This window comes from Alligator mississippiensis, chromosome 8 (genome assembly GCF_030867095.1).
Source record: "Alligator mississippiensis isolate rAllMis1 chromosome 8, rAllMis1, whole genome shotgun sequence".
NCBI lineage: Eukaryota > Metazoa > Chordata > Crocodylia > Alligatoridae > Alligator > Alligator mississippiensis.
In genome coordinates this window covers 8,558,158-8,585,555 of record NC_081831.1, presented here as the reverse complement: position 1 = coordinate 8,585,555, position 27,398 = coordinate 8,558,158, and the positions used below count along the sequence as shown (strand labels likewise).

At 39.1% G+C, this 27,398-nt stretch overlaps 1 protein-coding gene across 11 annotated transcripts in view; it reads left to right on the top strand.

Moving 5' to 3' along the window:
• STXBP4 (syntaxin binding protein 4) overlaps window positions 1–27,398 on the top strand; it is a 129,523-nt gene that overhangs the window by 23,986 nt on the left and 78,139 nt on the right. For 9 of the 11 annotated variants that reach the window (XM_059732084.1, XM_059732077.1, XM_059732078.1 and 6 more), the window contains 13 exons: window positions 811–896; window positions 2,147–2,279; window positions 3,530–3,662; window positions 7,485–7,591; window positions 7,941–8,127; window positions 8,718–8,768; window positions 9,638–9,715; window positions 12,483–12,561; window positions 18,402–18,496; window positions 20,756–20,852; window positions 21,697–21,809; window positions 22,608–22,697; window positions 24,042–24,107. In XM_059732084.1, coding sequence (XP_059588067.1) covers window positions 811–896; window positions 2,147–2,279; window positions 3,530–3,662; window positions 7,485–7,591; window positions 7,941–8,127; window positions 8,718–8,768; window positions 9,638–9,715; window positions 12,483–12,561; window positions 18,402–18,496; window positions 20,756–20,852; window positions 21,697–21,809; window positions 22,608–22,697; window positions 24,042–24,107 — 1,315 coding nt within the window. The remainder of the gene's footprint in view (window positions 1–810; window positions 897–2,146; window positions 2,280–3,529; window positions 3,663–7,484; window positions 7,592–7,940; window positions 8,128–8,717; window positions 8,769–9,637; window positions 9,716–12,482; window positions 12,562–18,401; window positions 18,497–20,755; window positions 20,853–21,696; window positions 21,810–22,607; window positions 22,698–24,041; window positions 24,108–27,398) is intronic. The other 2 variants (XM_059732082.1, XM_059732083.1) reach the window with 2 other exon arrangements.

The window sequence follows — 27,398 nt, the reverse complement described above, 5'->3', positions numbered from 1 at the left end:
TTTAGAGGATTTAGTAGTAATAATAATAAGAAGAATAAAAATACAGTATAAAATACTTAACATTTTTAAAGTACTTCAGATTAAATGTACTTCTAATTTCAACAAGAATAGAAGCCCTACAATGGGTATCAAGGACTTATTTCTATTTTCTCCTCTTTTTCTTTGCATTAAATGCCAATAAATGTTTCTAGTGTATTTCTTTTTGACGTGGGGTAATGGTACAGAATCATTTGTAAAGTAGCATTCTGTCCTGATTGGGCCATTGTTCCATAGTAGTCAAATCAATCTATGTTTTATTTTTTTCACAAAAGATTATTAAAAGTGTGTGTGAGAGAGAGAGAGAGAGAGAGAGAGGAAGGGAGGGAGGAAAAGAAAAAAAGAAAAAAAAAGTGTGCGTATGTGTGTGTGTGAGTGAGAGAGGGAGGGAGGAAAAGAATGTTTTAGTTATAACTTGTCTCCTGGTAATAAATCACTTCTTTTGGAAACAGACAACACCCTTCTCCTATTATCTGACATATCTCAAGAAGCACTTTCAATTTAGGAGACTAAAACTAATAATTAAAATGCTCTACCTTATAATAACCAGCCCATCTTGTTTAGAGACCATTGTTATCCTGTCTGTTTATCCTTTCATATTATATTATTCTTTCACTTAACTGTTCTCAGGCTTTTTATATGCAACAATAAGGTCATTGTACCTTGAATTCACCTTTAATTCATTGGTGTCTCAGGAAATGACATACTCTTAACAAATGACACTCCTACATAGTCTCAACTGATGCATTTGAGAGATGTTTTTTATTATCGTAGGAAAGAATTTCTAAACCTGATGGACAAGTATGGATCTCATGCTAATACAGACTCTGCAGGAAGCTCTCCAACACAACTGCTAGCTGGTAAGACATGAATATTTCTGTATTTTGTACTATCCTGAAATAGTTGAGACTGCTTGTTAACCCGAAATAATGTTTCAGGGCTGTAGTCATTCTTTTATGAAATAGAAACTACTGTGGACTCCTGTGTGAGTTCCTGATTCTATCATGTACCCACTGTCAGTACCCTTAAGCAAGTTACTTAACCTTCATGTGTAAATGAGGATAATGCCACCTTCCTCAAGGGCAGTTTATTAATTATTTGTACAATATTTTGACATTTTCAGATAAAGGGTGGGTAAAACATGCAGAGAATGAATCTGTGCTTAAGGTACTGTAGCTTTGTGCACATACCTGATAGGGTGCTTGCACTGATAAGGATGCCGTATATACTGGATCAATTTGTCCCCTTAAGAAGGGTGTATAACAGATGATTTTGACACATTTCATGTGAAGGGCTCTTGCTTTACAATCCAGCGGGTGATGTGTGTTTCTGACAACCAAGTGCTTGCTTGGCTTAGCTCCAACTCTGAGGCTGGGTAGCCCTGCACTTTTTAAGTTTTCCTTGAGCCTTGTTTTATCAGTTTGACAAAAGCTTTTAATCTCCTTTCCAAGACTGGAAAGAAGGGGCTGGGAAATTGAGGTGATGGGACTGGAAAACTATAGTTAAACACTTGAAGCTATTACTTTGAGAGGGTGAGGTGCAGCGTAAATCCAGTGTTTCAAGAATGGAATATTTTCAGTAGCTGATCTAATGTTCTGTCTGCTCTCACCCCTAGCATTTTACTGCTCTCTGATTTGTTAAATCAAGTTCAGGCATTGTAAGATATGAGCAGCCCTGGGTGCTAACCGCCATCCCAGCAGCCAGAAAGAGGTGGGGGTTCCCATTTGTCCGAAGGGTGGGTAAGCACACTGTCCACCTACCCTGTGGCCTCCTACAGGTTGCCGTGATTGCAGGGCCTTCAGTGCGCAGCAGTCTTGTGGCAGATATTGGACAGAAAACTGCAAAATTAATTCCAAATCATAGCATTTAATCTTTGCTATGATAATGCACAATAAAAGAATTGGTCATAATGATGCCATTAGGCAGAACTAGAGCTATGCCTTAAAGTTCCTGAGAATACACCTCTTCCTGGCATGTAAGCAATTCCACTGGACTATTTGCAATGGCAAAGCTTGCAAGATTTGTTTCTGCAGGTCACTGAAATCCTGTGCTGTCTTCAAATGTGATTTTTATTTCTCTTTTCCCTCTGCCTTTCTTCTTTTCTTTTAAGTGAAACCTGCTGACAGCCTTTCTTCAGCATCATCTTCAAGGTCCCAGAGTCCTCAGCTGGCACGAGCAAAGGATACTGCCACCAGCCACAATGGAAGTATCTCTGTCATAGGCACATCCCTTCACCTTGCAAAGTAATTTCTAAAAGTGACTGTCGCTCTCTTGTACAAGCTGCCTTTCTCTGAAGTATATATATTCAGTCACGTCTGAAGGTTTTGTGTATGGTGCCTTAAAAGGACGCAGACAGATAAAGAGAATTTTCAAAACCTTGCTGTTAGTAACACTGCTGACTGTTAAAATGGAAGGAAGTTTTATAACCAAATCTTTTTTTTTTTGTAATTTGTTTGCCTTTGGCCTTTAACTCAGCTTGAATGGTGAAACAAGGCTGATTTGGGGTTGTGTGTGTTTCTCCAACTGACTTGTTCGTTGGGAGTCACCTGTGCCAGCACGCTGCCCCAGTGAGTGGCTACAAACAGCACAGGAGGCACCTGAGGTTTCAATCCAATACAGAATCATGTATTAAAACTTGAAAAAGCAGTAGGTCTAGAAAGAACAAACATAAAGATATTTTGGTCCTTGTTCACGTGAAGTTACTAGAAGCTGAGTGTAGTAGCTGGCCCAGAATTTGAGAGACGGACATATTTAAAAGTCAGGATACATTTATTAGTTCATTCAGCTTTGAAAATTCTGGCCAATTTATCCTAGGTTGAACTATGAGTCATTGGCAAAACCAAGTATAGAAACACGTAATCTTGGTTCCCCACCCTCCTCTAGCAAATAGACAGTTCTGTGCAATCTCCAACTTCTTTAACTAATTTAATCTTCCAGTCTTTATAAACAACATCCCACATGCTTGTTTTGAACTAAGGTGGTTGAAATATAGGCTTGCAATGTTCCGGGAACAGTAAAAATACCACAGCAAATATTTGGAAAGAAAATGGAATGACTGCAAACCAAAACAGCCCTGCAGTTAGATTTATGCAAAATACATTTACTTAAAAGCACTTAAGAAAGTTGACACTTGAAACTTTCTTGCCATGCAGATTTTTATGATTATTTTCACATTTCCAGAGAGCTGGTTGTGTACAAAATGCTAGCTGAGTACTGCACACCGCTTGAGTTCTAGCAGTGTGTATATCACGGTCTCAATTCTTATATGTAACTTGCCTTTCAGTTTGTAATTGCTAAAGCAATAACGGGAAAAATAATTTGTTTTGAATAGAATGTGGACTGTATCAGTCTTCTGATTAAATATCAGCCATTTCTTTCTGACTATATGTACGTCGTGGGTCTTCATTGGTTTTTGGACTCTGGAGATTATGGAACTGACCTCTTAATGCTAATTTTCATTTTTCTTTTTCTGTGCCTTTTTTTTGCCCCATAGTGACAGTGCATTTCAGATTATCACTGTTTCCAAGGGAACAGGCCTAGGCTTGAACATTGTGGGAGGAATTAACAGAAATGAAGGGCCCTTGGTGTATATTCAAGAAGTTATTCCTGGAGGTGACTGCCATAAGGTAGGGAGTCTAATGTCCTTTTCTATTCATATTTCCTCCCTTCATTTAGTACCAACTTCAGCACTGCAGATGTTCTACAACAACAATGTTAAGTTACTTTGACTTGCAAGAACTAGGACATGATGTTTTCCTTGACACCGCTAGACACTGGGACAGTGTCTCCAGTGGAAAATTTTCTCAAGGGTCAAACCTTTCCTGTATTAAACTATCCTGTAAGGAGCATGAGTCAAGTAGGCTCTTTACTCATTTTCTTCTAGCATGTCCATGTAGGTGTCCAAAGCAATAGAAGCAAGCTAAGGAAGGATTTCAGTTATTCTGGCGGGTACATGCTACAGCTGGCCCAGAGTTAAGATTTGGACTTGTTGGTCAGGCAGCCCCAGGTTTGACTTAATGTTGAGTCCATTTCATGCTCATGAGCCTAGCCAGGTAGCATGTGTCACACCAGCTGAGGGCAGACACGGACCTTTTCAAAAGCGCATAATGGAGCCTGATACAAGCTTCCAATTTTTGCTCATCTTTTCCTGTGCCCTGAGTCATTTTGTAACAACAGAGTGGTCCTCCTGAGAACTGCCTTATCGTGGCCATAGTATTTCAGTGCAGCCATTAACAAATTAAGGTACGAGGTAGATAGGGATAGTATAATCCTAAAGTATGAGGTAGATAAAGAATAAGAATCATTATTCTCCTCTTACCCGTGAAGAACATAAAAGACAGTGGAGTCAAATTATACACTCCTGCACAGTCCCACAAGCCTGTGGCAGAGCAGGGTATTGCATCCAGGCATCTTGAGGCCATGTCAGTTTTTCTGGCCCCCTGAAAGATCAGGCTTCTTCAGGCTGAGCTGAACTGGGACAAATACAGTCTAAAAGCAGATGTTCAGAAAGGTAAGAAGAAAGACTTTTGCAATTTATCCTCTTGCGCCCCAAATTATCGATAAATATGATACTGGTGATTTTGGCCTCTACATGCTTGCTTTAGCCTGCAAAGCAAGAACACTAATTGTGCTTACAATGATTTTCCAATGTCTGCCTGTGTTTACATGTGACCACAATTTAGTATGTGCACAAAAGGAGGGTAAGTTAAATTCAAGGCACAGAAAGAAAGAAAATTACAGAGCCACTGTAGGACTACTTCTCTATAGATAGTAGGAATTTTCTCTCTTATTTTGTTTGATTATATTCTGCCTTCCAAATACATTTTATCTGCCCTGTTGTAGTTTAGCGCCTGTTCTTTCTCTTTATCAGTGACCCAGTAATATTTCTAATAAGAACACTGATATTAATATTATAGCATGCATCTGTCACAAGCATATGTAAATCCTTATGGATTTGTAATCTCTGTATTTAAAATGTGCTGTTTGCTATGTCTGCCATTGGAGGGCAGCATTGTAGCTAATATTTCTAAGGAAGCTGTTTTTCCTCTGTGGTCAAAGGCAAACAGTTAACAGCAAGAAAATATGATAATTTTTTTATAAAAGCCTGAAGTCCAAGGAACTATTATGTAAACACATGCATTTTATGATCACAAAACTGTATCTTTGTAGTCCTCCTAGGCCAAAAGATTTATATTTACTAATGATAGTACTTATAAATGTATTTTAGGGACTTTTTGTGAAATATGCAAAGCTGATTACAGAGAGAGAATTTTAAAGTTCATATCTTCCAAATTTTCTCATCTGGTAACTTTTTTTTATTCCGAATGTATCCAGGAACAAAAAAATGTTTAATATGTGTGCGTGTTTATGCTCCGTTTACTGTTGGAATACAGTAATTTCAAAATCAACAGCTTTTTAATAATTAAAATAAGCCAATAATCTGGCTTTTCAGTTACGTGTAACAGACTTCTTTTAAGGCGCTTTTCACAGCCAGATGAGAGCCAAGAAACCTTAGTCTTAATGAGGAATCAAGCATGGGATGTTTAAAGCCTCGCCTTATCACTATCTGAAACAGAAATGTGATACAGACTTATTTTTGCAGAATGTTTCAGAGCAGGCTGCACTGAGTAATTCAACCAGAGCACAAACCAGTGTTCTCCTAAAATTATTTTAGATGGATGATAAAAATGTGAAATGTGATTAAAAATTCTACTAGCCGCAGAGGATGTGAAAAACTGTCTTCCCTCATTCAGATGAGTTTGTCTCAAGAGTGCCTGAAAAGTCCCTTTTGTAGCCATGGAGGTCAATTTCTTCACACACAAATTAATCCAACTCGGGGCTGGATTAATGGGTACAGAGGCTTCCCTTAGTCACATGGGTCAGTGTTCCTTGCTGGAAAAACGTCAATCTGCAGTTTATTTTTATATTAAAAAAATAAGCATTTGGGTCCAAATTCATTCTATTGACATCTTCCAGAGCTTTTCGCCTCAAAGAAGCATATTCAGCTGGATTATACCAGAAATGAAAAGGCCCCTATTTTCCCTCCACAGTTTCTAAATGTTTTTTATTTAAAAAATGTTAAATGCTATCAGCAGCTCCGGTACACTTCATAGATTCTGTCACTCCACTGCCAAAATCCTTGTTCTGGTATTCAAGCCATTATTTTTCTGATTTATTAAAAGTCATCATTGTACTGTACCTTTCACTGGGGACCCACAACTTCTTCCACACAGTTGAAGGAGCCTGCCAGAGCGGAAGCCCCCTGAGATGTTACTGGAACTCTATGGGGGAAAAGGATCTACCCAAAATGAAAAAAGTGACAGAAGTGGGGGCTAATCCTAGTATGTTATAAACAGTTGTAAGCAACCAAATGGACTACAGCAGGGGTGGTCAATGTGTGGCATACATGCCACAAGTGGCGTGGGCAGCCTCTGCATCTGACGCATGGCAGATGGAGAAGGAACAAAGAGCATAAGACAGATAGGGCAGGGGGCAGAAAGTGGAGCAGCAGATCAAACAAGGGAAGGCAATTGAAGTGGCACTTAGGGAGGACATGGAGCTTAATTTGTGGCACGCCAGCAAAAAGATTGGACCCAGCTGGACTACAGTGTTGGACAATCACGTTGGTCCAGGCAGAAGCTCAAAAGTACATTAAACTGTTGTGGTTTGAAAATTCTTCCAGCTTTCTCTTCAGGAACATGCATACATAAAATGCCATACTTGGTTGGGTTTTTTTTCCTTTACATTTTATTTATTAACTAATCCAAATTACAAAATAGCAAATTTAGTATTTAAAAATACATCTAGTCCCCAAGGTAGACAAAAAGACAGATATTTATCTTCCATCAGTAGTGCTCCCTTCACCCAAGCCAGTTTCCACAAAGGCAAGTCTTGTGTTCTTTTCTTTTTCTTTCAGTCTCTGATAGCTCCTTTACATTTCATAGTTGATGTGTTTCTTCACCTGTATCTGTAATCTGCTTAATAATTAGGCTCCTCTTGGTCGTGTAACTACGGGGTGGTACTTAGGCCAGCAACCACAGACATTGCCTCTGTAGAGAAATAGCCAAAATCACAGCGGCGGCTGATTGCGCTACTGTGATCGGTACCACAACAGCCAGCACTGTCCTCAGCATCACATGGCTGCCCAGGCCACAGAACTGCCCAATTATGCCTCAGCCTCCTTTTTTTCATCAGAACTCTACATAATGCAAGGCATACCATCTTCTACCATCTATGCTTTCAGATTTTGAATTCATTTCACAAATGCACTTTAACAGTTAGCTCATTGAATTTGCACTCTTCATTCGTATTCAGAAAAGTTTCTCGAAGTTTCTGATTGGAATGCAAAAGAAAACTCTTTTTCAGCTATTCCAAGGATTTCCACCAGATGTCTGAGTAAGCACCTTTTTGTACTTGGTTGTTGTTTTTTTTTTATTGATATTTATTAGGATGGACGATTGAAACCTGGAGACCAGCTTGTATCAATAAACAAGGAGTCGATGATTGGTGTCTCCCATGAAGAGGCAAAAAGTATAATCAGCAGAACAAAGCCAAAGTAAGTATAGTGTTATAGCAAAATCTTGCAAGTGACATGTACGACAATATTTTCTTTCCACATAGGCATGAAGTTTTTTAACAAAAGTGTTTGTTGTAAGAACATTGTTGCCTCTGAAATATTAAATGCAAATTTTATATATTGTAAAAATGCTTAAACGAGTATGATCTTTAACCATTTTGGTTACAAAATATACTTATCTGATGCCAGTCAAGTGAGGGGAAAAATGTATTTGTCCAAAATAAAATACTGACCCATGAAATGTGGGCCAGTAGCTTTTTCTAAGACTGACATTTCATGTTACTCAGTGTCTCTTGGTTAACAGATGTAAAACATTTTTCAAATTTAGATCAGAATCTGCTTGGGAAATCGCTTTCATCAGACAAAAGACTGTTCCCAGTCGCTTGGAACATGCACAACGCCCTTCTAGTTTCTTCACATCTTCTGGTGCATATGGACAGCAACAAAATCCAACATTTAATCTTCTTACATCTCCTAATGAGAACTTTGCTTCTAAGATGACCCCTTCCAGTGCTGTGAGTATACTTTTAACTTCTGTTAAGCCAAGCCAAGTAAATGAGTATTTTTCAGAGTTAAAAAAAATCCTGAACCTTTGTTCCATACTTCAGTATCAGATTAATTTCATTCAGTTACTATTCTAGTGAGAAAATAATTGGACCTTTTCTAACAACATGAACTTCCTCAGGATATTGCAGACTTTCTGGAGTGTGTACAAAATCTGGTTAATGGAATGAGAGTATTAACTGAAGCATAGACTGACTGGGGATTGTACCATTCAGCTAAATCTTATCTAGTGATTTGAGTTTTATATTTCAGGGATGGAGGAAGTTTTCAGTACTAAGCAGGGAATACAGGAGTAAATGTATTGCTCTGCCACCATTGTAATCACACCTTTCTTAAGAATGAGACTATTGTTTCTACCTACCCTTTCCCTTATTTTATAAAGTACACTGATTCTTGCTAAGTCATTTTTAGAGGTGCACAGATACATTCGTCCATATCATATTGACATCGATAAAAGGAAAACTGACATTATTGGCAGTCGGCTTTTTTTGACTTATGTGGCCGATAATGTTGCTGATAAATGCCATGTGTGTACATGCAGCCAAAGAAATCACGCAGCCAGCTTGGCAGTTTGGAGAACAGCATTCAGCTGGTAAGTCTATTGGGGTGGAGGGGAGGGAAGGGAAGGGGTGTGGGGGAGGCAGATCAAGGCCTGCACAGTGAAGGAAGGAGTGGGGCAGGGGCAGACACTGCCCAGTTGGGGTGGGGCGTGGGACAGAGCCGCAAGCAGCTCATCCAGGGTGTCTGGGGGTGGCTCAGGGCAGGCATAGGTGCATGTGTCCCCCAAATCTGTGCATAGGGTGAAGGTGGGCTGCTGCTGCAGGCTGAGCCTGGGAGCAGCACCAGGCTCTTCCCAGTGGAGGGGTTGGGTTGGGACTGCACTTGGGCTGGGCAGTTTTGGGACTGGGGCTATGAGGTAGGCCCCCATAGCCCTGCCTTCCAGTGCTGCTGCTGCCTCCCCAAGTGCTGCCCCAGCCCAAACACCCCCCACCAGGAAGGGCCCAGCTCCACCCCACAGTGGCATCCCAGCCTCACCCTGCGCACAGATCCATGGGTCACATACCCACTATGCCTGCCCCGGGGGTACACACAGCAGCAGGATCAGGCCTTCCCTCCCTGTGCCTCCCAGACAAGTTGCACGCAGCTCCGCCCTGTGCACCCCCCGGGTGGGCAGTACCTGCCCCAGCCCTACTCCCTCCCTCACCATGAGGGCCTCGATCTGCCCCTCCCCCCCGCGCCCCTTCCCTCCCCTCCGCCACTTCACCCCAACAGACTTACCAGCTGGATGCTGCTCTTCAAGCTGCCGGGCTGCATATCAGCAATCGGCTCGGTATCAGCCGATATGACTTGTTAATAATCAGCCATTGGTATCAGCCCAAAAAATCTTTATCGGTGCACCCCTAGTTATTTTTACACCATTGTATGATCTCATTCTATTTCATCTTTATATTATTGCTGTAGCTGAACTTTTATATCTCAAACTGCTATCTAAAAAAAGAAAGGAAGGACTTCATTATAAAGCAGAGGCTGCTAGAAAAGGTACTTGTCTTTGGATTTTGGTTTGCCTATATTTTGAGACCACAGCAATGGATTTTTCAGGACTCTCCTACATAAGAACATTATTACATACTATTGAATTGCCCATCAAGAATGACGGGGGGGGGTGGGAGCGGTTCGTAACCCTAAACCCTCCCCCCCCGATGCCGCCACCTCCCAGAAGTGTGTTGGGGGGGGGGGGCAGGAAGCTTACCTCTCTGTCCCTCTCTGCCAGCACCCCATGCCGCTGTCATCGCTGCCTTCAAGGAGCAGGGCCGGGGGGGGAAGCACGAGGCTAGCAGCACTGGCCTGGCCCCCCCCTGCTCCATCCCCGCCATCAAGACAGCACATTGGCCACCTCCTGTCCGTAATGCTGTTGGATCACTCTGATTGCTTGTTTCAGTAACCAATCAGCGTGCTCCAAGAAAGTTATAGACAGACAGACAGATGGACTGAGCCCTTTATTATATTACTACTTATTGCTGTAGCATGAAGACCTACTTCCAGCTAAGAGTGAAAACTGGGAATTTAACAAAGACACCTACACTTGGTGAAATTAGAGAACACTTCTTTTTGTCAGGGCTAACATCAAAATGAGAAATAAGTTCCTTTTGTCCCAGCCACACAAGTCAGATAAAAACTCAACCTAATGAAGCTGTCTTAAACCTAGTATGTCTCATTATGCTCAAGCTCAGGGGGCTTTTATGGAAGAGACTTCTGTCACTAGTCATCAAGTATTTAACTCTGGTAGTTGGGACAGCAGTAGAGTCTCATCTGACCATAGCCTTCTGCACCAGGGTCTGGGTTTGAACCTGAAGACACAAGGACATTTGGCAGCCTTTTTCCCTCTGCATTTCAAGTCTTGTCATCCCTGGGGCATCAGCTTCCTGAGACTATTTACTTTAGCTGCACAGGATGTTGTGGTACATGAAACATCTGTATAGTGTACTAGGCTGTGGTTGCAAGCTAACTTCTGTTACTGGATGCATCTTTTCCATGTGAAATGTGTTTCTCTCCCTTATTTTCAAGACTGTTGATGAGTTTCTTCAATTAAAAGAAGTCTTTTAAAAACTTTTAAAAAATGTAATGCCTTTAGATAATAAAAGAGTTTCCTTAGAGCGGAAGTAGTACCAAATTCAAAATTATAGATTTATATCCCCTCTTACACTTGAGCAAACCAGCAAACATTGTTTTAATTAACATTACAGATTTTTAGTGCAAAGAAACGATTTTGGAATATGATGTTGTGAAAGCTTCATAGACTAAAAGAAACTTGAGTATTTGAGAATTTCCACATGTTTTCAATTTTTTAAAAATATATTTAATTTATGGCCCATTTTACAGCTGAAGAAAATAATCTCTTTGAACAAGTAAGAGGATAAAGTTCCCTTTGGAACTAAGTCAACAGAAGCTCTTATTTGTTCATATTCAAAATCCACCTTGATATCCCTTCTCAGAGAGAACCGCTAGGACTTGCACTTTTTTGGTGCTTATTTGGATAGCGGTTCTGCATGTAATACACCTAAAAGAATAGCAGATATTAACATTTTTATTACATAGCTTAACTATAATGCTAAGTTAACGTATGATAAAGGCACTGCCAGAGTGACTGTGCAATATGGAGCCTTTTAACTGTTGATTAGCAAACCAAATCCAGCCAAGTACTATTTAATGGATGTTCAGCAGTTATACCTAAGTGACTTTGGTGGCTTTATTCAAGTTCCCAGTTCCATATAACATCAACATTATTTGGCAATAACTGGTGACCATCCTGGCAGAGGGGCAAAAGAATGGATATAGAGCATGAAGAATGAACTCTAGGAGTATTGGTGTATAGGCAGGTTTATCACAAGCTAAATTGTGATGTGAACTTAGTTAATTGCCTGTGTGTACGCACTTCTACCCCCATGGTAAACGTGAGATAACTCCCCCCATTTTCACCAAAGGGCAAGCAATATTGCATTTATCTTGGATAAGAATGTACATGTAAGTTATTATGGAGTAGCTAAGTTCATGCAGTAGCTAATTTTGCAGTAAGTTGTCCATATAGCTGTACTTTGAGGATGTTCTTTCCATAACAGGGTTGGAAAACATTGTGTTGAGGAAGCTTGTAGCATCACTGACAGCCCTGGAGAACATATGAAGTTGGTTTTACACCTTTTCCCAGCACTGAAATTCAGATGCAGTAAACATGATGAGACAAGCCCTGTGAAATAAACAGAGCCTGTGACTCAGCGGAAGCAGAAGTTTTCTAGTATGCTACATGGTGTACAGTGTTCGCCACCCTCTTAAATATGCTAACAAACAGGCCTCTCTGGTTTTAATAAAATGCTTAATTCAAACCTCCGTTTCAGTCCTCATCAGTAATCATCGCTAATAAGCTTTATAATAAAATGGCTCAGTTAAAGGCTTCCTGTTAAAATGTCTGCACTGTTAAATTTGCATGCATTTTCTGAAATGAAAAGTGACGCTTTCAAGTGATAAAGGAATCTTTAGCAGGTGCTTCTCAAACAGGGCATGCTTATACTGATACTTTTAAAAAATAATTCCAGGGAGCAGTTACTTTCTAGTACCTGGGCACAGTGGGTCTAATGCATATATTTGTGAATTTTGAATGTCATTTTTTTTGGCTTCGACGTTTCCTCAATATTGATTTAATTTATCCAGCCATCTCTCTTTTTATTTTTAATTAAGATTAACATGTGTTTCTAGTCTGGTGTTTGACCTACTTTAGAAAATGACATTTCATAACTTGTGATTTCTTTCTTAGACAAAAACTGGATTCAAGAAGAGGGAGCAATCTCCAATTATTTCTGAAGACAGCAGCCCTACTGATGTGTCTGCTACTGGTAAATGCTTATTTTAATTCATTTTTCCTCTTTTTTACAATTACCCTTCCACAGAAAGAAGTACATAATGTGACTTAATAGGCTTTAAAGAAAGGTATCTAGGCCATTTATCACTACCGAGTAAAACTAGGATGAATGCATTGTCCAATAACCCCTGTCAAAAATAAGTTATGTTGGACATTTTTTTTGCACAGATAGTTTAAACTAAACAAAGATGAATGATTATAACATTTGCTGTAGAGCTATAGTAATCAATAGACTCCATTGAAACCAGTTAATGAAAACTCAGATATAAATCAAGATTAGGTTGCCATAGAAACAGTGCTTTCTCAGTTTGCTGAAATACCATAGAGGTATTCTGCAGGGCAACATATCATAGGGACAAAAGTGAACGTTAACGGGGCTTTCATGTTGTTCAATTATACACAAGGGCTACATTAAAGTAAAAAATGATGGTGAAATGTTATGTATGTATTTGGTAGCTATAATGTTAAAACAAAAATTATAATTATATTGTTCATATCCCTAGAGAGAGTTTTTGGAACTGATGACACTTTAAATTCACAAGAAGCAAAAAAGTAAATGCCTACTAAAATATTTCATTACAGCTGAACATTTATTCTCTGTACTGCTGTGCAGAATGTCTTTTTGACCATCGTTAAGTAGGGACCAGGAAAGATCTGCCTTTTCAATGGATCAGTCCACATTCACAAGTTCCAGATTTGATTTATTGAAGGAAGGATAAACATAGGACCAGATTCATCTACTGACATTATTTAAGTTGTATCAGCGATTAATTACCCTAATTCCTGTACTTCCCCTGCCAGGAAAAACAAGCTCATCCTCATGGGTGACTTCAACGCAGGAGTTGGGTGAGACTCTGAACTCTGGAGTGGCACCATTGGGAGAGAGGGGTTGTGGAAAGTCAACTCCAGTGGTATCCTCCTCCTTAGTAAATGTGCAGAGCATGACTTGCTCATCATGAATACTGTTAGACCCCGACTCCATGCAGCGCGCAACAGCTAGGGAGACAATGGTTCAATTGTTCATGGATCCTGTTACTCATTAGCCAGAGCAAGCAGGGAGCAAACACCAGCACACATTGTTCGCAACAGCTTTATTCAGAATGGAGACCGCTTCAGACAAGGGTCCTTCACAGACACACAGCCTGTGAATCAGGGAACCTGCACTGAACATTAGTTCTTTACACATTTTATATACCTTGATTCATGCTTATTAACATTCATTCCACCTCATCCCTCTTCATGTTTCACCCATTTCGCTTCCCATTTCAAGCTCTGCCTCTGTTTACTGTTTGCTTCATTAGCATGATATTGCCTATGCATTTCATTCATTTACATGCCTCTGCTAAGAGTGCATGCATAAGTCTTTGACCTCCGCCTTCTCCTGGTCAGTTGTGGTTTCTTGCTGGTTCTTTCTGGTTTCTTGCTGACTTCAGCATCATCTCCAAGGCCGTACATCTGTTTGTCCCCTAACGATAGCCGTTGGTCTGTATCCTATTTTTACATAACACATTATGCACTTTGCACCCTATCTTTTGTTAGGAATCCATTTACTTAAGCATTAGCAAAGTTAGTTTTAATATGTCATATTGCCTTGTGACCAGCAGCTTTTGCTGAGACACAGATAAAAGCCTTTATTCAGCTGCAAGTCCAGCGCTCCCCAAGATCCAAATTCTGTCACCCTAACAAATACCATCTTCAGACAGAGTGACAAATATAAAACCACTTGGAAACATCCATGTTCCAATCACTGGCACCTTCTTGACTATATTATTGTCAGAGCCCTTGATCTTACCGATGTCCATATCACCCAAGTCCTGAGAAGTACAGATGACTCTGGAAGTACCGCAGTTTGGTCAGTTTAATCACGGCCATGCAGCTTTCACCACAACACCGTAAACCACCAAAAGGAGTGCAGAAGAGATTTAACATCAAGGCACTCCAAGACCAAGCTAGATGCAAGGCTTTTCAGTAACACCTTACTGGGAGGCTCTCTGACCTACCTGATGACATCAGGGACATCCAGGCGGAGCTTAAGAATGTTATTCACAAGGAATGTGCTGAATCATTTGGATACTCTATTTACCCTCGCCAAGATTGGTTTGAGAAGAACAAGGAGGAGATCCTAGCACTGATCGATCAGAAGAGGGCTGCATTCTGCATTTGGCAGAACGAACCAGCAAAAACGAGAGGCTTACCACCGGCTCAGAGCTGTAGTTCAGAGGAGGCTACGGGACATCAAGAACCAGTGGTGGCAAGCAAAGGCCATGGAGATCTAGAGTTTCACTGACCAGCATGACATGAGAAGCTTCTTTCAAGCAATGAAAGCCATCCACGGCTGCGTTCCAATGGCCCAACCCACTTATAATCCCAGGATGGCTCCACCCTTCTCACAGACAGTGTATCCATCCCAATGGACAAATGCTGGAAGGAGCACTTCAAGACCCTACTCAGCCATGAATCTGAGGTCTCAGCTGCCACCAATTGAGTCCATCCCTCAACATCCAGGTCACTCACCCGTGACCTCCTTCGTCCTGGAATTGGGGCTGAGTATCAAATGGATGGTCAGGCTTTCAACCTGCAGCACCTTTACAGCAAAATGAGTTCCTAAGATTGGCATCGCCAGCCTTCAGTGTGCTGTTATCCTTGCGCACGCTGAGACTGATCTGCAGTCCACCCTTAACCTTTTCTTAGGTGCCTATCACAGCCTAGGACTGTCCCTTAACATTGGGAAGACCAAGGTGCTCCATCAGCCTGCCCCAGCACAAACTGCCCCCTTACCTCTGAAAATTACCGTTGGTGGAGAACCCCTGGAAAGCATTTCCCATACTTTGGCAGTCTCCTCTCCCAGTCAGTCAGTCTTGATGTAGGAATCAAACAGGATTCTCTGTGCCAGTGTAACCTTTGGAAAGCTGCTTCACCATGTCTTTGCTGACTGAGTTCTGCAGATGGAAACTAAGATCCTGGTCTACAATGCAGTGGTTATCCGCACGCTACAGCCTACTTCAAAGAGAACCATCTTGCTTAGGAAGCGAAGAAATGGCAGAGGAGAAAGGAAGGCACCACTTGTCAAACCTATGGAAAACTTAACAGACCTGTAATCCCCCCTTGGCAGACATCATCCTCATATCAAGGGATAGCTGATGATGACCCTAATTCCAAATGAAAAGTCTTGTAACTGAGAGCTCAATCAATTTTGCATAAGTTGAAACATTCCCTCAAGAATTAGCTGACTGATTATGAGCTTTTTAAAGCAGAGAGGTTATAATATTTCATGTAGCTTGAATTAAGTCATCAGACACTTTGCACACTGACTGCAAAAAAACCCAACAAATTAGATATTACAAGGCAAAGGCTACTCTGACCGATAGTACAGAGCTATTCATTTGATTAAAAGGATAGAGGACTTGGAAGCTGAATGTCTGTTGCTTCCTTTTTCAACACAAGGTGTTTTTAAATAAATGTTCTATATAAGTGGAGGACAGTAGCATAGCACTTCATGAGAAAGAAAATACCACCCTTCCCTCTCTGGTCAAACATGTCATGTGTTTTCTCTCTTTAGACTGCAGTTAAAGATTTAGGATGCTGTTGGTATAAGCACCCTGGGGATCATCCCACGTAAATCCAAGTACTATGATAAAAATGCAGTTGAGCTACAGTTGGACTTGGGTTATAAGAAGTAATTATGGGTCTTGACGGTCTATGCTGAACACATCCTAGACTCTCAGCTGGTGAAGATTGAATGAATTTATTACATTTAATCAGTTCAGTTACTAAATCTCTGTTTTATAGCAGCTGAGTTTTGGGTCTTGGCTCTGAAAGTTTGTTCCTACGATGTTGCCACAAAACATCAGTTTGTCAAGAACAGTGTTAGTGGAAAATTTCCACGGGTGGTTTTTAAACACCACAGTTTATCATCAGAAATAAACTAGATAAGAATAAAGGCTGTACAAACTGTTAATAGTCTAGGGGAGGAGAAAGATTTGTAATCCCTGTACTGTCTCCAGACTTTCCCTCTTTCTATTCTAACAACAAGCCGTTGATCAAAACCACTTCTTTCATACACCTTATCTTCACCTATTATGTGAGACAACTAAAACTGCTTTTTGATCAAGAGTAATTGTGATTTACAACAAAAGCAACATAATTTTGAACAGCGCTTATAAGAGACGAGCACAAAGCCGAAAGACCCAGTAGTTCTGTGAACTCAGTATCCACACGCAGACCTCAGTGCAGTCATGCTGTTGTAATCAACTGAGGTTCTAGCCCCCATATTTCAGAACGTAATATAGCCTGCAAAAGCTGTTCGAAGTAAAGGTTTCCAAGAAGGTGGGGGGTTTTTACCTTCTTGGCACATACTGATAACATGAGCTAGTTTGAGCTTGGAAACAGATGCTTTGTTAAGGAAGAATTTGTGTTTTGAATACCTTTCCTGATTTACGTGGTGTGTACCTTCTTGTCGATAACTGTCCACCCCACCTTCCTTCTGCAAAACTCAGCCAGTAGGTTTTTTATTCTATTTTTTAAATGAGGTGTTAATGCCTCTAAAGTCTTAAAGAAGCTGTAAGGTCACTACTATGCTTATAGTCCATGTTCAGAGTCTTCTAAAGGTCTCTCTCTCTCTTCTCCAACAGAGGTGTTTCTCCAGTAGGAAAAGCTACTGTTGATTTCCACCCCCTCCTCTCTGAGTATACTCCCAGCAAAAAAAAATAGTTGGTGGCTATGGTAGATATGTTATGTGTTCTTGGGAATGCTTATAATTTTTAACGTAATTTCCTCCCGGTATTTATAATTCATAAATATTGGAAAGTAAACAGGTGCATCCTGGTGGCTTCAGGCAGACTTTTAGTATTGGGACCCCCTTCGCCAGAGATAATGATAATAATAATCAGACTTGTTGCAAAAGTCTTTATCACATCTGTGGTATCAATGTCTTTAAATAATTCATTCTCAATTGATAACATATGTATAATACAAAAACTTTTTTTTTTTTTTTCAATTGTAATTTTTTTTTCATTTTTGGGCCCCCTTTTTGTCCAGGCCCCAGGTGGCCACCTGGTTTGCCCATGCCTGTGTCCAGGTCTGGGTACATCACTGTGTACTGACATATCTTTTTAAACTTATGCAAACCAGTTAATGCACCTGGTGGAAAGGAGGGTTGGGGGGCATGTAGGCCACAGTAGGTTGGAATTTCCCATTCTTTGGAGCCATATGGGATTCTAAATCTAAAAATCCTTAATTCAGCTGTGCCTCTCAGTGGCAAAAAAACATCCCTTCTGGTGACAATGCTTCCTAGTTGAACATTAGGACCAAATAGTTCCTTACATTTCACACTTCAAGATTACTGATTATACAAAGGTTTAAAAAATGAGGCTCAGCTTTGAGGGTCTTTATCTGAATACGTGTGTGTGTTCCCCTCCTCCCTCCAGAATCACTCTCTCTTCTTTCATAGAAACATAGACCAAGTCTTGCATGTATAAGCTGTGTAATTCTATCATGTCTTATTCTATCTTCTCAGTTTAAATAATGCCTGTTTTCTCTCCTTTAATTATGCCCCATGTTTATAATAATCTTCTCTTACATTTTGATGCATAATTGTAAAATGGTTAAATGAGGTCCATATTTACTATTTTTGGGAATGAACAGTTTACCAATCTACTTCTCACATTTAAAAAAGTCATACTCAACTTTAGAGTTTATTCTGGTGATCAGGTGATTAGTTGGAATTATTTTGAACAGCAGGACTTCAAAACACATCCTTCAGAAGGAAGAGTTACAATTAAATTGCCAATTAACACACAACCTGTTGTCTCCTAGCTGTTGCCCCCAACCAGGCAGATGATTATGGACTGCAAGGAAAGAAGATTTCTGTAAACCCTACTGTTCGTCTCAAAGTGGAAAAGCTGGAGATGGTAAATATCTTGTCTTTTGCCTTTTACCCAGTAAGTAGAGCATATGAAACACAAAAAGAAAATGTCAAGCTTGAGTACAGCCTGAGTAGGTAGACAAGAAATTATTATTTTCCATTTGGATAGTACGTTCATTCTTTATAGCCATATCTGACTTGACATACTGGGCAAATGGCTTTTTGGGTTGGTCCACTTAACCATTAACTACATTCTTTTCTGGATGTTGGAAAAGCACACAGCATTGTTTAAGAATATGATATGCAGGAAAAGGGATTCCACTCATTCTTACCTTGTGACAGGTAGGTCACAAGTGGACTCTGGAACAAAATTTTGGCCAACAAAAATTAAGAATACAGACGAGCATTTTAAATGTGACATAAAACTAGGTACTGAGGTTAAGTAAAATGTCAAGGGATCATACATGGAAAAAAATAATGTAAACAAAACCACCCTACAGAAAAATCTTCAACAAAAGAAAAAAAGGGAAAAAAGAGAACAGAAAATAGGGAGCTAAAATGTACAACAGAAATACTGAAATAGCCACAAGGGTGTGGCTATAGCAAGAGTGAGAGAGAATGAAAGAAGATAAAAATACTAGCTTAGAAAGAAGTAATATTTTAGCAAAGGATCATTTGGGAATAAGAAGAAATGCAAATTGAGAGCAATGATCAAGGAAATGAGATTCACAGAAGTACTGTGGAAGGATAGATCGTGTATATAACTTTTTTGGAAACATGCAGTATACATTTAAATTAGCTGAGTTAAATAAATGGGTTTATTTGCCATAACACACAGTTTAGTCTGGTTTTTCTTTTTTCTTCATTCCTGCACTTCAATTTGGAAAAGCGATATAACAAATAGGCATGTTTCTGCTAACATTTCAGTTGGTCTTTTGGTGTCGCTAACAAGGAAAAAAAATATAAACGAGAGAGTAAAAGATAAAAGGAGAACTTTCAAAATAACAGAAAGATCTTCTAAATACACTTTGCACTATAGGAAGGTTCAATATAGCCGTTCCACCTTGCGGGAAACTGCAGTATGGGCATCTGTTAGGATTATTTACCAGCTGGAAGTGATTTAGAGAAAATGTGACTATACAATAAACTTGGTTTTATGTGATCACCCAGGACATCAGCAAAAATCCATAGCAAAATTACCAAAGTGAGATATGGGAAGAATCTGTTGCATATCTTTTCTAGAATAAAATTGTTCCTAATTTTACACTTACTTTCATCTAATTTAAATGGCCCAAGTAATGGAGCTTCATGGAGGTTATGGGTAATTTAAACTAAGGAGGTCATAGGTAATTTAAGCCTCAGACTGGCAGAGCATCAATAAACATTCTTAACTTTGAATACAAAAGTTGTCTTGTAAATGTACTTATAGTCAAGTGCCTTCATAGATGCCTTAAGCTGTGGTCTTTGAAGTGCAGAAACACTAATGACAAGTTTTAACTTAGCCGAAAAAAAGGAAGTGAAAGCAAACACTAATACTTGGCTTGAAATAATTATTTGGGCCAAATGTAGAAGTTCAGAATTGGGATTTTGTATAGAAACATCTCACTATACTGAGACATCACTTTAATAATCCATTGACGTAGACTTTTAAAGTGGGATATCAGGAGCACTGGAGTTTTTGTACAGCCTTACAAATTATAAGGAACTACTTAGAGCAAATAATTTGAGCAAGGATGGGAGACTTATTCCATAACTATAAGGAGGAACATTATTGGGGAATTGATGCTTCTTTTCCTTTATTAGTCTAATGTCATTAAACTTGCTTCAGATTTTTAATATTTCTCAGACCTTAATATTTCTCAGGCCTTTTGCTGACAGTTTGTCTAAATCTCTCCCAGCCGTACAGTTAGTCCAGTAAAAGATGTAAGTCATTGCCCTTCAGATTCAAGTCACTTTATAAATTAGAGGTTAAGTATTCAGATAAGCTGATAATGAGCGCAGTTTACGTTGGTAGATTTGGTCTTGGTGTAAGATCAGGCCTAAATATTGTCAGAACAAAATATGCCAGCCTTAGAAATATTATGCCACGCCACAAACAGTGTGTAATAATAAAGACAGTTTTCAGTGAGGAATAACTTTTCATCTGTCTCATTTAGCTTGTATGCAATAATTATTAAAAAACAGGGGGCCCCCAAATCTAGAAATTCTGTTTCTAAGTGGTAATGAAAAGGCTTTCTTGTCTATTTAAGGTAAAGTCTCGTATTCCATTTTTCTTCCTCCTCTGTATACCTCTTTTTTCTTCTAGGCACTGAATTACCTTGGGATTCAGCCCACAGCTGAACAACAGCAAGCCCTAAGGCATCAACTACAGAAAGATTCTAATGGGACAGTATCTTTTGGAGGTAATCATTTGCAGTGTACTCTGAAAACAAGTGTAGCAGGGAAACACACAGTGGATAATACCCATTTGTATATTTTTCATTATATATCCTTCCCATCAGTATGCATTACTATAGTAATGAAAAGCAATTCTCTGAAGCCAGGCAGATGCTGATTCCACTATGTAATAATAAACTTGCAATTTTGGACTAGTGAACTGTAGTGGAAATCACATTTCTCCTAAGCAGCCTTGGCTCAGTAGACATTAAGTGCACTTTCCACTCATTCCTACAAATACATTTTCAACTGTGCACTGAAAATAGTTAATTTTACTTAAAGTGTGAGGTTTTTTTCTTGAAGTCTGAGATTTTTTTCCAAATGGAAATGGTTTGTCTTTAAGAAATCACGACTTTCTTTTAAGCAGAAAAATGCGAAGCATCTGCTTTATAATGGATTGATTTGTGTAAGTATGTAATAAAACTAATTCTGGACAATATTTCATGCATTATGGTCTTCTGAAAAAGAACTATAAGATTAATTTTTTTTGGTGGTGGTATTTGCTATCAGCTAAGGTCTAACAAACCTCTGGAGTTAGCCACTTTTCTTGTTTAAATTTCTCTTTAATATTCAAGTGTCTTCCAAGTGCGTATTTAAATAAAAATATGAGTATTCACACCTGCATAAAGGGCAACAGGCCTCAGCAATGAGTACAGAATAGCTATGTCAGTGTTCATTAAGCCTGTCAGCCCTGCACCTTCCACAAATAGCACACTCATTTTTTTTAAGTCATTGCAAGCATTTGCAAAATAAAGAGAAAAACTGACTTGAAATAGGTGCTGCAGACTACAGTAACTATACGTGTTTTAGATTTTGTTCAGGTTGCGAGAAATCTGTTCTGTTTGCAACCGAAGGAAGCAAGTGGTGGCCAAAAACCCATCGCACTCGGGGCCAGTGAAGTCATCAGTTTATTAGACTCGCAGGTAAAGTGTATGTTGGTACATGCTAGCATTTAACTCTCAAGAAGAGTATATTTAACAAAGCTGAATTTACTCAAGCCTATTCCAGTTTGTGAAATACACTGTGTCATCCTTTTCTTTTAAAATAACTTTCATTCCTAAGACTCCATTTTAGTTTGCCAGAAGCAATTCACAAAAAATATATTGTGCATTGGTATGTGTGTGGATAACAACGTTTTACTGAGGTTCCTTAAAGGAGCAACTAATGCTACCAACTCTGTTAGTAATAGAAAATTATGTGGCAGAATAATTTGAAATAGCTTTTTTTTTTCAAGAGACAATATTTAAGGATGGCAGCCAAAGTAGGAAATTGGTTACCAAGTAATGTGGAAGGTAGTTTAATTCTTTAACCTAGGTAAAATGAGAAGCAGGATTTGTCTACTGGTACTGTCTTCTCAGCCATGTTCGTTGTGTAATTTTTCTTAATAATCTGCTATAACCAACAAAGTTATTCTCTTGTAAGAAAATCTTGTGATTTTTTTTTCTTTTAAAATATATATGGCTTACACCAGTACTTTTCAGACCTTTTGTATAGTTTTACGTTAAACGTTTTGGCTTTGGCTTTCTTAAAATATTGACGTATTCTGAAAACCTAGATGTTGTTTTTATCAAATTTTATGCATCTCAAAAAAGTTCTCTATCAGTTTTGCCTGTGACTCTCTCTTAACCAGGAGTCTTGTTTAAGAGATTAAACATTTTGAGAAATGCAGTTCATCTAGTATCATTTTCTAACTTGCCAACTTCTTTCACATTTTAATACAGTTTGTATCCTGTGATTCTGTGGAAGTGGATGATATGGAAAGACTTAAAAATGAAAGAAACGACGCTTTAAAAGAAATAACTAAACTGAAGGTAATATTGAATTTGGATTATTCTAAACAGAACACAAATAATTCATTCAAGGAAATATGGTATATAATCTTTTTTGAACATTCATGGAGCTTAAAAAGAAACAGTATCAGTACAAGTGAAGACCGTATTCAAGGACATCTGAAAAGCATGTGTTTACAATACGTTTCTGCAAAAACTGACCTTTGTTCACTGTGCTGTTTGCCATTCACTTTCTAGCCTGATTATCAAGGGAAATGAGACTAGAAACATTTAGTGGAGCTATACTGTGTATGCGTAATTTGATCTGTCTAGGAATTTATATAGCCCCAATAACCACAATATCTGAGCGCCTTTTAGTATTTTTGTACAGAACTAGAGACTGAAGTAATCTGTCCTCGAAACAAATTCATGTTTATTGTAGATATTACAGAATACACAGTATGTCACCTAAAGCAACAGGCATATCTAATTGCTATCTAACAGGAACATCTGCAGTGTCCTCCTAACCACCTAATTTTGTCACTTCTTTTTGATTAGTTTAAGTAAGCCTCTGCTTATGGAAAGTGCCTGATTGATGGTCCAAAATGTCCTGGTGCTATATGTAATGTAGCCCTCCAATGCAGCTCAACCTTGTTTATCACAATCCTTTGCTAGGCTTGAAAAAAATGGATCAGTCTCTTTGCTGAACCTCCTAATTTCAAAGATTATTTTGATAAAGACAACAAAAGTTAGGAACAAACTGAACCACTAATCCATTTCACATAGCCACATAAATTAATTTGAAAAATTAAATGATATATTTTTTTTAAATCCACAGTTCCCAGCCAATACAACAAATTAGATTGTGCTTTCTAACATGTATATAACATCATGCAAAACTATCAAAATGTCTTTCTGCTTACTCTGCTACATACAGAAAATTAAAACAGTAAAGTTGCATGAAATTGCAGTGGAATATGTATTAAATAAGCATGCATAGGCATAATTTACAACAAAAGGAAAATAAAAAGCTAAATGAAGGAGAAAATAATTACACTTTCGGTAGAAATTTAAGATTTAGTCTCATCCCTGGCTTTGCAAAGTTTGGCAAAAATGAGCATTGTTCCTAATACCTAGGACATGTATTCCATGGGTTGCAGTTTTTGGGGATCTACTGATAGACATGTTTTGTTGCTAAAAAGCATAGCAGTAGTGGAAGAGTAAGTCAGGACAGTAAGTGAAAAAGAGCTGTGAGCTGATACAGGCTTAGGTCCTCACAATTCTGATGGAGTTAAGATTTTCAACACATTACTAAGGGCCTGGAATCGGACATTAAAAGAAGCTTTGCACACTAAGTAATTGTCTATTTATTGTCTTTGTTAACAGGAACAATTGTCTGAATCTTTAAGTGTACAGAAACAGTTAACAGAGGAGCTACAGACTGTCAAACAGGTACATAGTTGCTGTTTTAAAATGTAGTTCTGTAGGTTTTTTCTTGTAAACTTGGGCGAGGGAGAGGGAAAAGAAAGGAAGGAGGGCAGGGAATGAAGGGCTGCCTTGGTGTACTTTATGGGGCTGTTTCCCTACTCTGTTATTACAGTTTGTCTTACCTTCACATAAAACTACTGCAGTGAGGTAGAAAATGAGGCTTTGTAGATGCAACTATTTTTGCCTTGGCGAAAGAGAAATGTTGGTGCAGCATGTTATCCATTATTGCTCATAACTATTGAGCAGCTCGTTCCTGGAACATTATGCTTATTAGTAACCCTCTCCATTTCCTATCTGCTGATTTTTTTTTTTTAATACCTTAATTAAGATTAAAATATAACTTAAAGTACAGTTAGAGTCAGAAAAGTGTCTTTAATAATTTCATTGATGAATTCCAGATTTATGTCCTTTCTGTAACTTATCTCTGAGGAAGGTCCTTTTATGTCCATGAACTTATTTAACATCTCCTACAGTTATAAAAGATGTCATTACAGAAATATTGTTTCTCACCCAAGATATAGTCCATTTACAAGCCATTTGAAATTTCTCTAGCTGTGTAAATATCCAAACTGGAGTCTGACATCTAGCTATATTCTGATGCTGACTGTCCATCACTAGCAGAAATAAAAATTTTGCTATTGAAACTTAGCTAGCAGTATTGCCCTTGATGACGAGCAAAGCAAAAAAGAGCATTCCTTGATAATTATATTGATTCTTCCATCCTCAGTAATGGCAGGGTTTTCTTTTTCCATAAAGTAAGATATGCCTCAAAGCACAGTTGGAGCAGATAAGTTGAATAAAGAGGTTCTATGCTTCATTTTTTTCTGGGTGTAACTGTTTTTCAAGTGATCTTGCTATTTCTAGCTAATTCCATACAAATAAAAATGTGAACAAGTATTTGTATTGTAGTAGAAAAACATGATGTCTGAACTTGCTTTTGATAAAGATTTATTTGACATTTCTCAGAAAAAAGAAGTATGCTTTTATATATTTGGGTTTGTGTAAGAATAAATTAAAGTGAATTTAAGTACTTCTCACTGCCGTCATGTCACTGCTTCTGATTTCTTGGGATGAGAATGGGACTTGCAGTAAACTTTTTCATGTCTCCTAAAATAGGATTTCATCTCTATACAGGTTTCCCTCTCTTTATGCGGGTTTTTTATGTTCAGATTCGCTCTTATGCGATTAAACTTTTTATACCAAAAATGTGTTATATGCGAGGTAAATTCACTCATGCGATCGGTGTGGTGGAAGCCCACAGTCAGCTGCTTTGTGCGGTGCATTGTGGCAGTGACGCCATAGGCAAAGGAAGAAGAAATTATTTGGGGGGAAGGTTGAGCTGGGTGGTGGTGCCCAGGCTGGGCTGCAGCGTCAGCCCCTGCAGCCTGGCCCAGTCCGGCTCCATCAGTGCAGCGCCCCAGGAGCTAAGCACTGTGAAGCCCCCCAGGAGCAGCGCCCATGACCACTGCTCAGGGTAGCTGGTGTCTGTGCTTCTGGAGCTACAGCTGCCCCGCGAGTGGTGCGATGCCACGTCAGTACAGTCGAGGGGGTCAGTACAGTTGAGGTCTTGGAATATACCCCTATTTGTTACATGGTAAAGTGGGTTCCCTTTATGCAAATTAAGGTGGGTCCCCTTTATGCAGATTATGCACAGAGTTATGCACAGTTTTCCAGGAATGCATGTACCGCTTAAAGCGAGGGAAACCTGTACATCTATACATACTGTTCCCATAGAGAATTTTCTTTATGCAAGTTCTCTTATTAAAATAAATTATATACAATCACATCATGAATGTATATAGATTTTTCCAACCATAGGACCAAATTCTATAGTGTTTCTCTTAACAGATCCAGGAGAGTTTCTAGCAAGCAGAGGACATAGATAGCTTTTTAGTACCTTTGTGCCTCCCACATTCTGAGTTGATCTCAGGACCACAAAGAAGCCAAAGTATATTAGAACAGCCTTCCACGGCTGACAGGGAGCTTTTCTAGAGGCTGGAATTGCTGGAATGAAGAGTGCTCTAACCACTGTCATTCCCAGCCTGCTACTGCAGCAGGAGCTGTAAGATGGGGGACAACTCAGAGCCAGGTTGACGTCAGAATCTTGCCTGAACTACAAGACAGGTTCCCAAGCCCAAAACAGCCTAAGATAAGACATAACACAAAGGTCAGGTATGAGAGAGCAAAGAGCTTAACCAAGGGGAATAAAATAAAGCAGGAATAATTCCTGGAAAGAACTAAGATGAAGGAAGAGAGATGGGTGAGGAGGAATAGAGGAGGTGCTGACAGCCAAACGAAAGATGAAATGGCCAAAAAGGGAAAGAAAGAAATGAAGGAAGCTGGAAGGTGTGTTGGGAGCTAAAGTGCTGGGGCATAGCACTCGTTGCCAAAGAAATGTACCTCCTCTTAGGCACTTAGTGTCTCTACCCAACAGCTTGCATGACCAGCATCGCATCCAGACGTCTTTGGTCCCAGCTCAACAACCAGAGGTTGACTGGGAGTAGATTTGGTACAAGTCTAGGGGTTGGTTGAATATAATGCCTCTGGATCATAGCAAACATCCTAACTGCTCTATGTCCTGACATCTCTAACTACAAAATATAGACAGAATACTGAACTGTACAGTACCAAAGGACGTACATTTTTAGAAGCAAGTTTTTAAAAAAAGAGCAAAACCCAGTAACTTTACTTTGCCTTCTCCTTTTTCTCACCATCCTCATTAAAGTATTTCTCCTTTCAAACTGCTTTTGCTTCTCTCCTCTCCTGTTCTTTTCAGGCTTCTACCAGCTGCTGCAATTTTTCTGCTAAAAAAGCCAAATGTGCAGCTTAAAAAGTCTTCCTTGTTCTTATTTGCAGATTACATTTACACTTTTTTAACTTTCCTGTGTATGTTTGTTAGATTTTTTTATTAATAATCTTCAGCACCCAACTCCACTTGAATTGGTGAATGCTTTCTTTAATAGCTCGAGGTCATTGTACATAACAAAGGTTATTAAAGTAAGCCTCACATTAGCTGAAGACATGTCTTTTTTGGTATCTTTATTGATAGCAATATTCATTTCTACCACATGAGGTCCTCATATATTTATTTCTTTTTCAAATCTCATCATGTAATTTTGAAGGTCAGTTTTGCAGCAAACAGATCAGAGCTCTAGAGACTAAACATTAGGGTTTTCTCAGGAGGACTTTAGGTAATGGCTGTTGAAATGAACCCAGATATTCAAATCTAAGAGCAATATTAAATCATAGCATGTT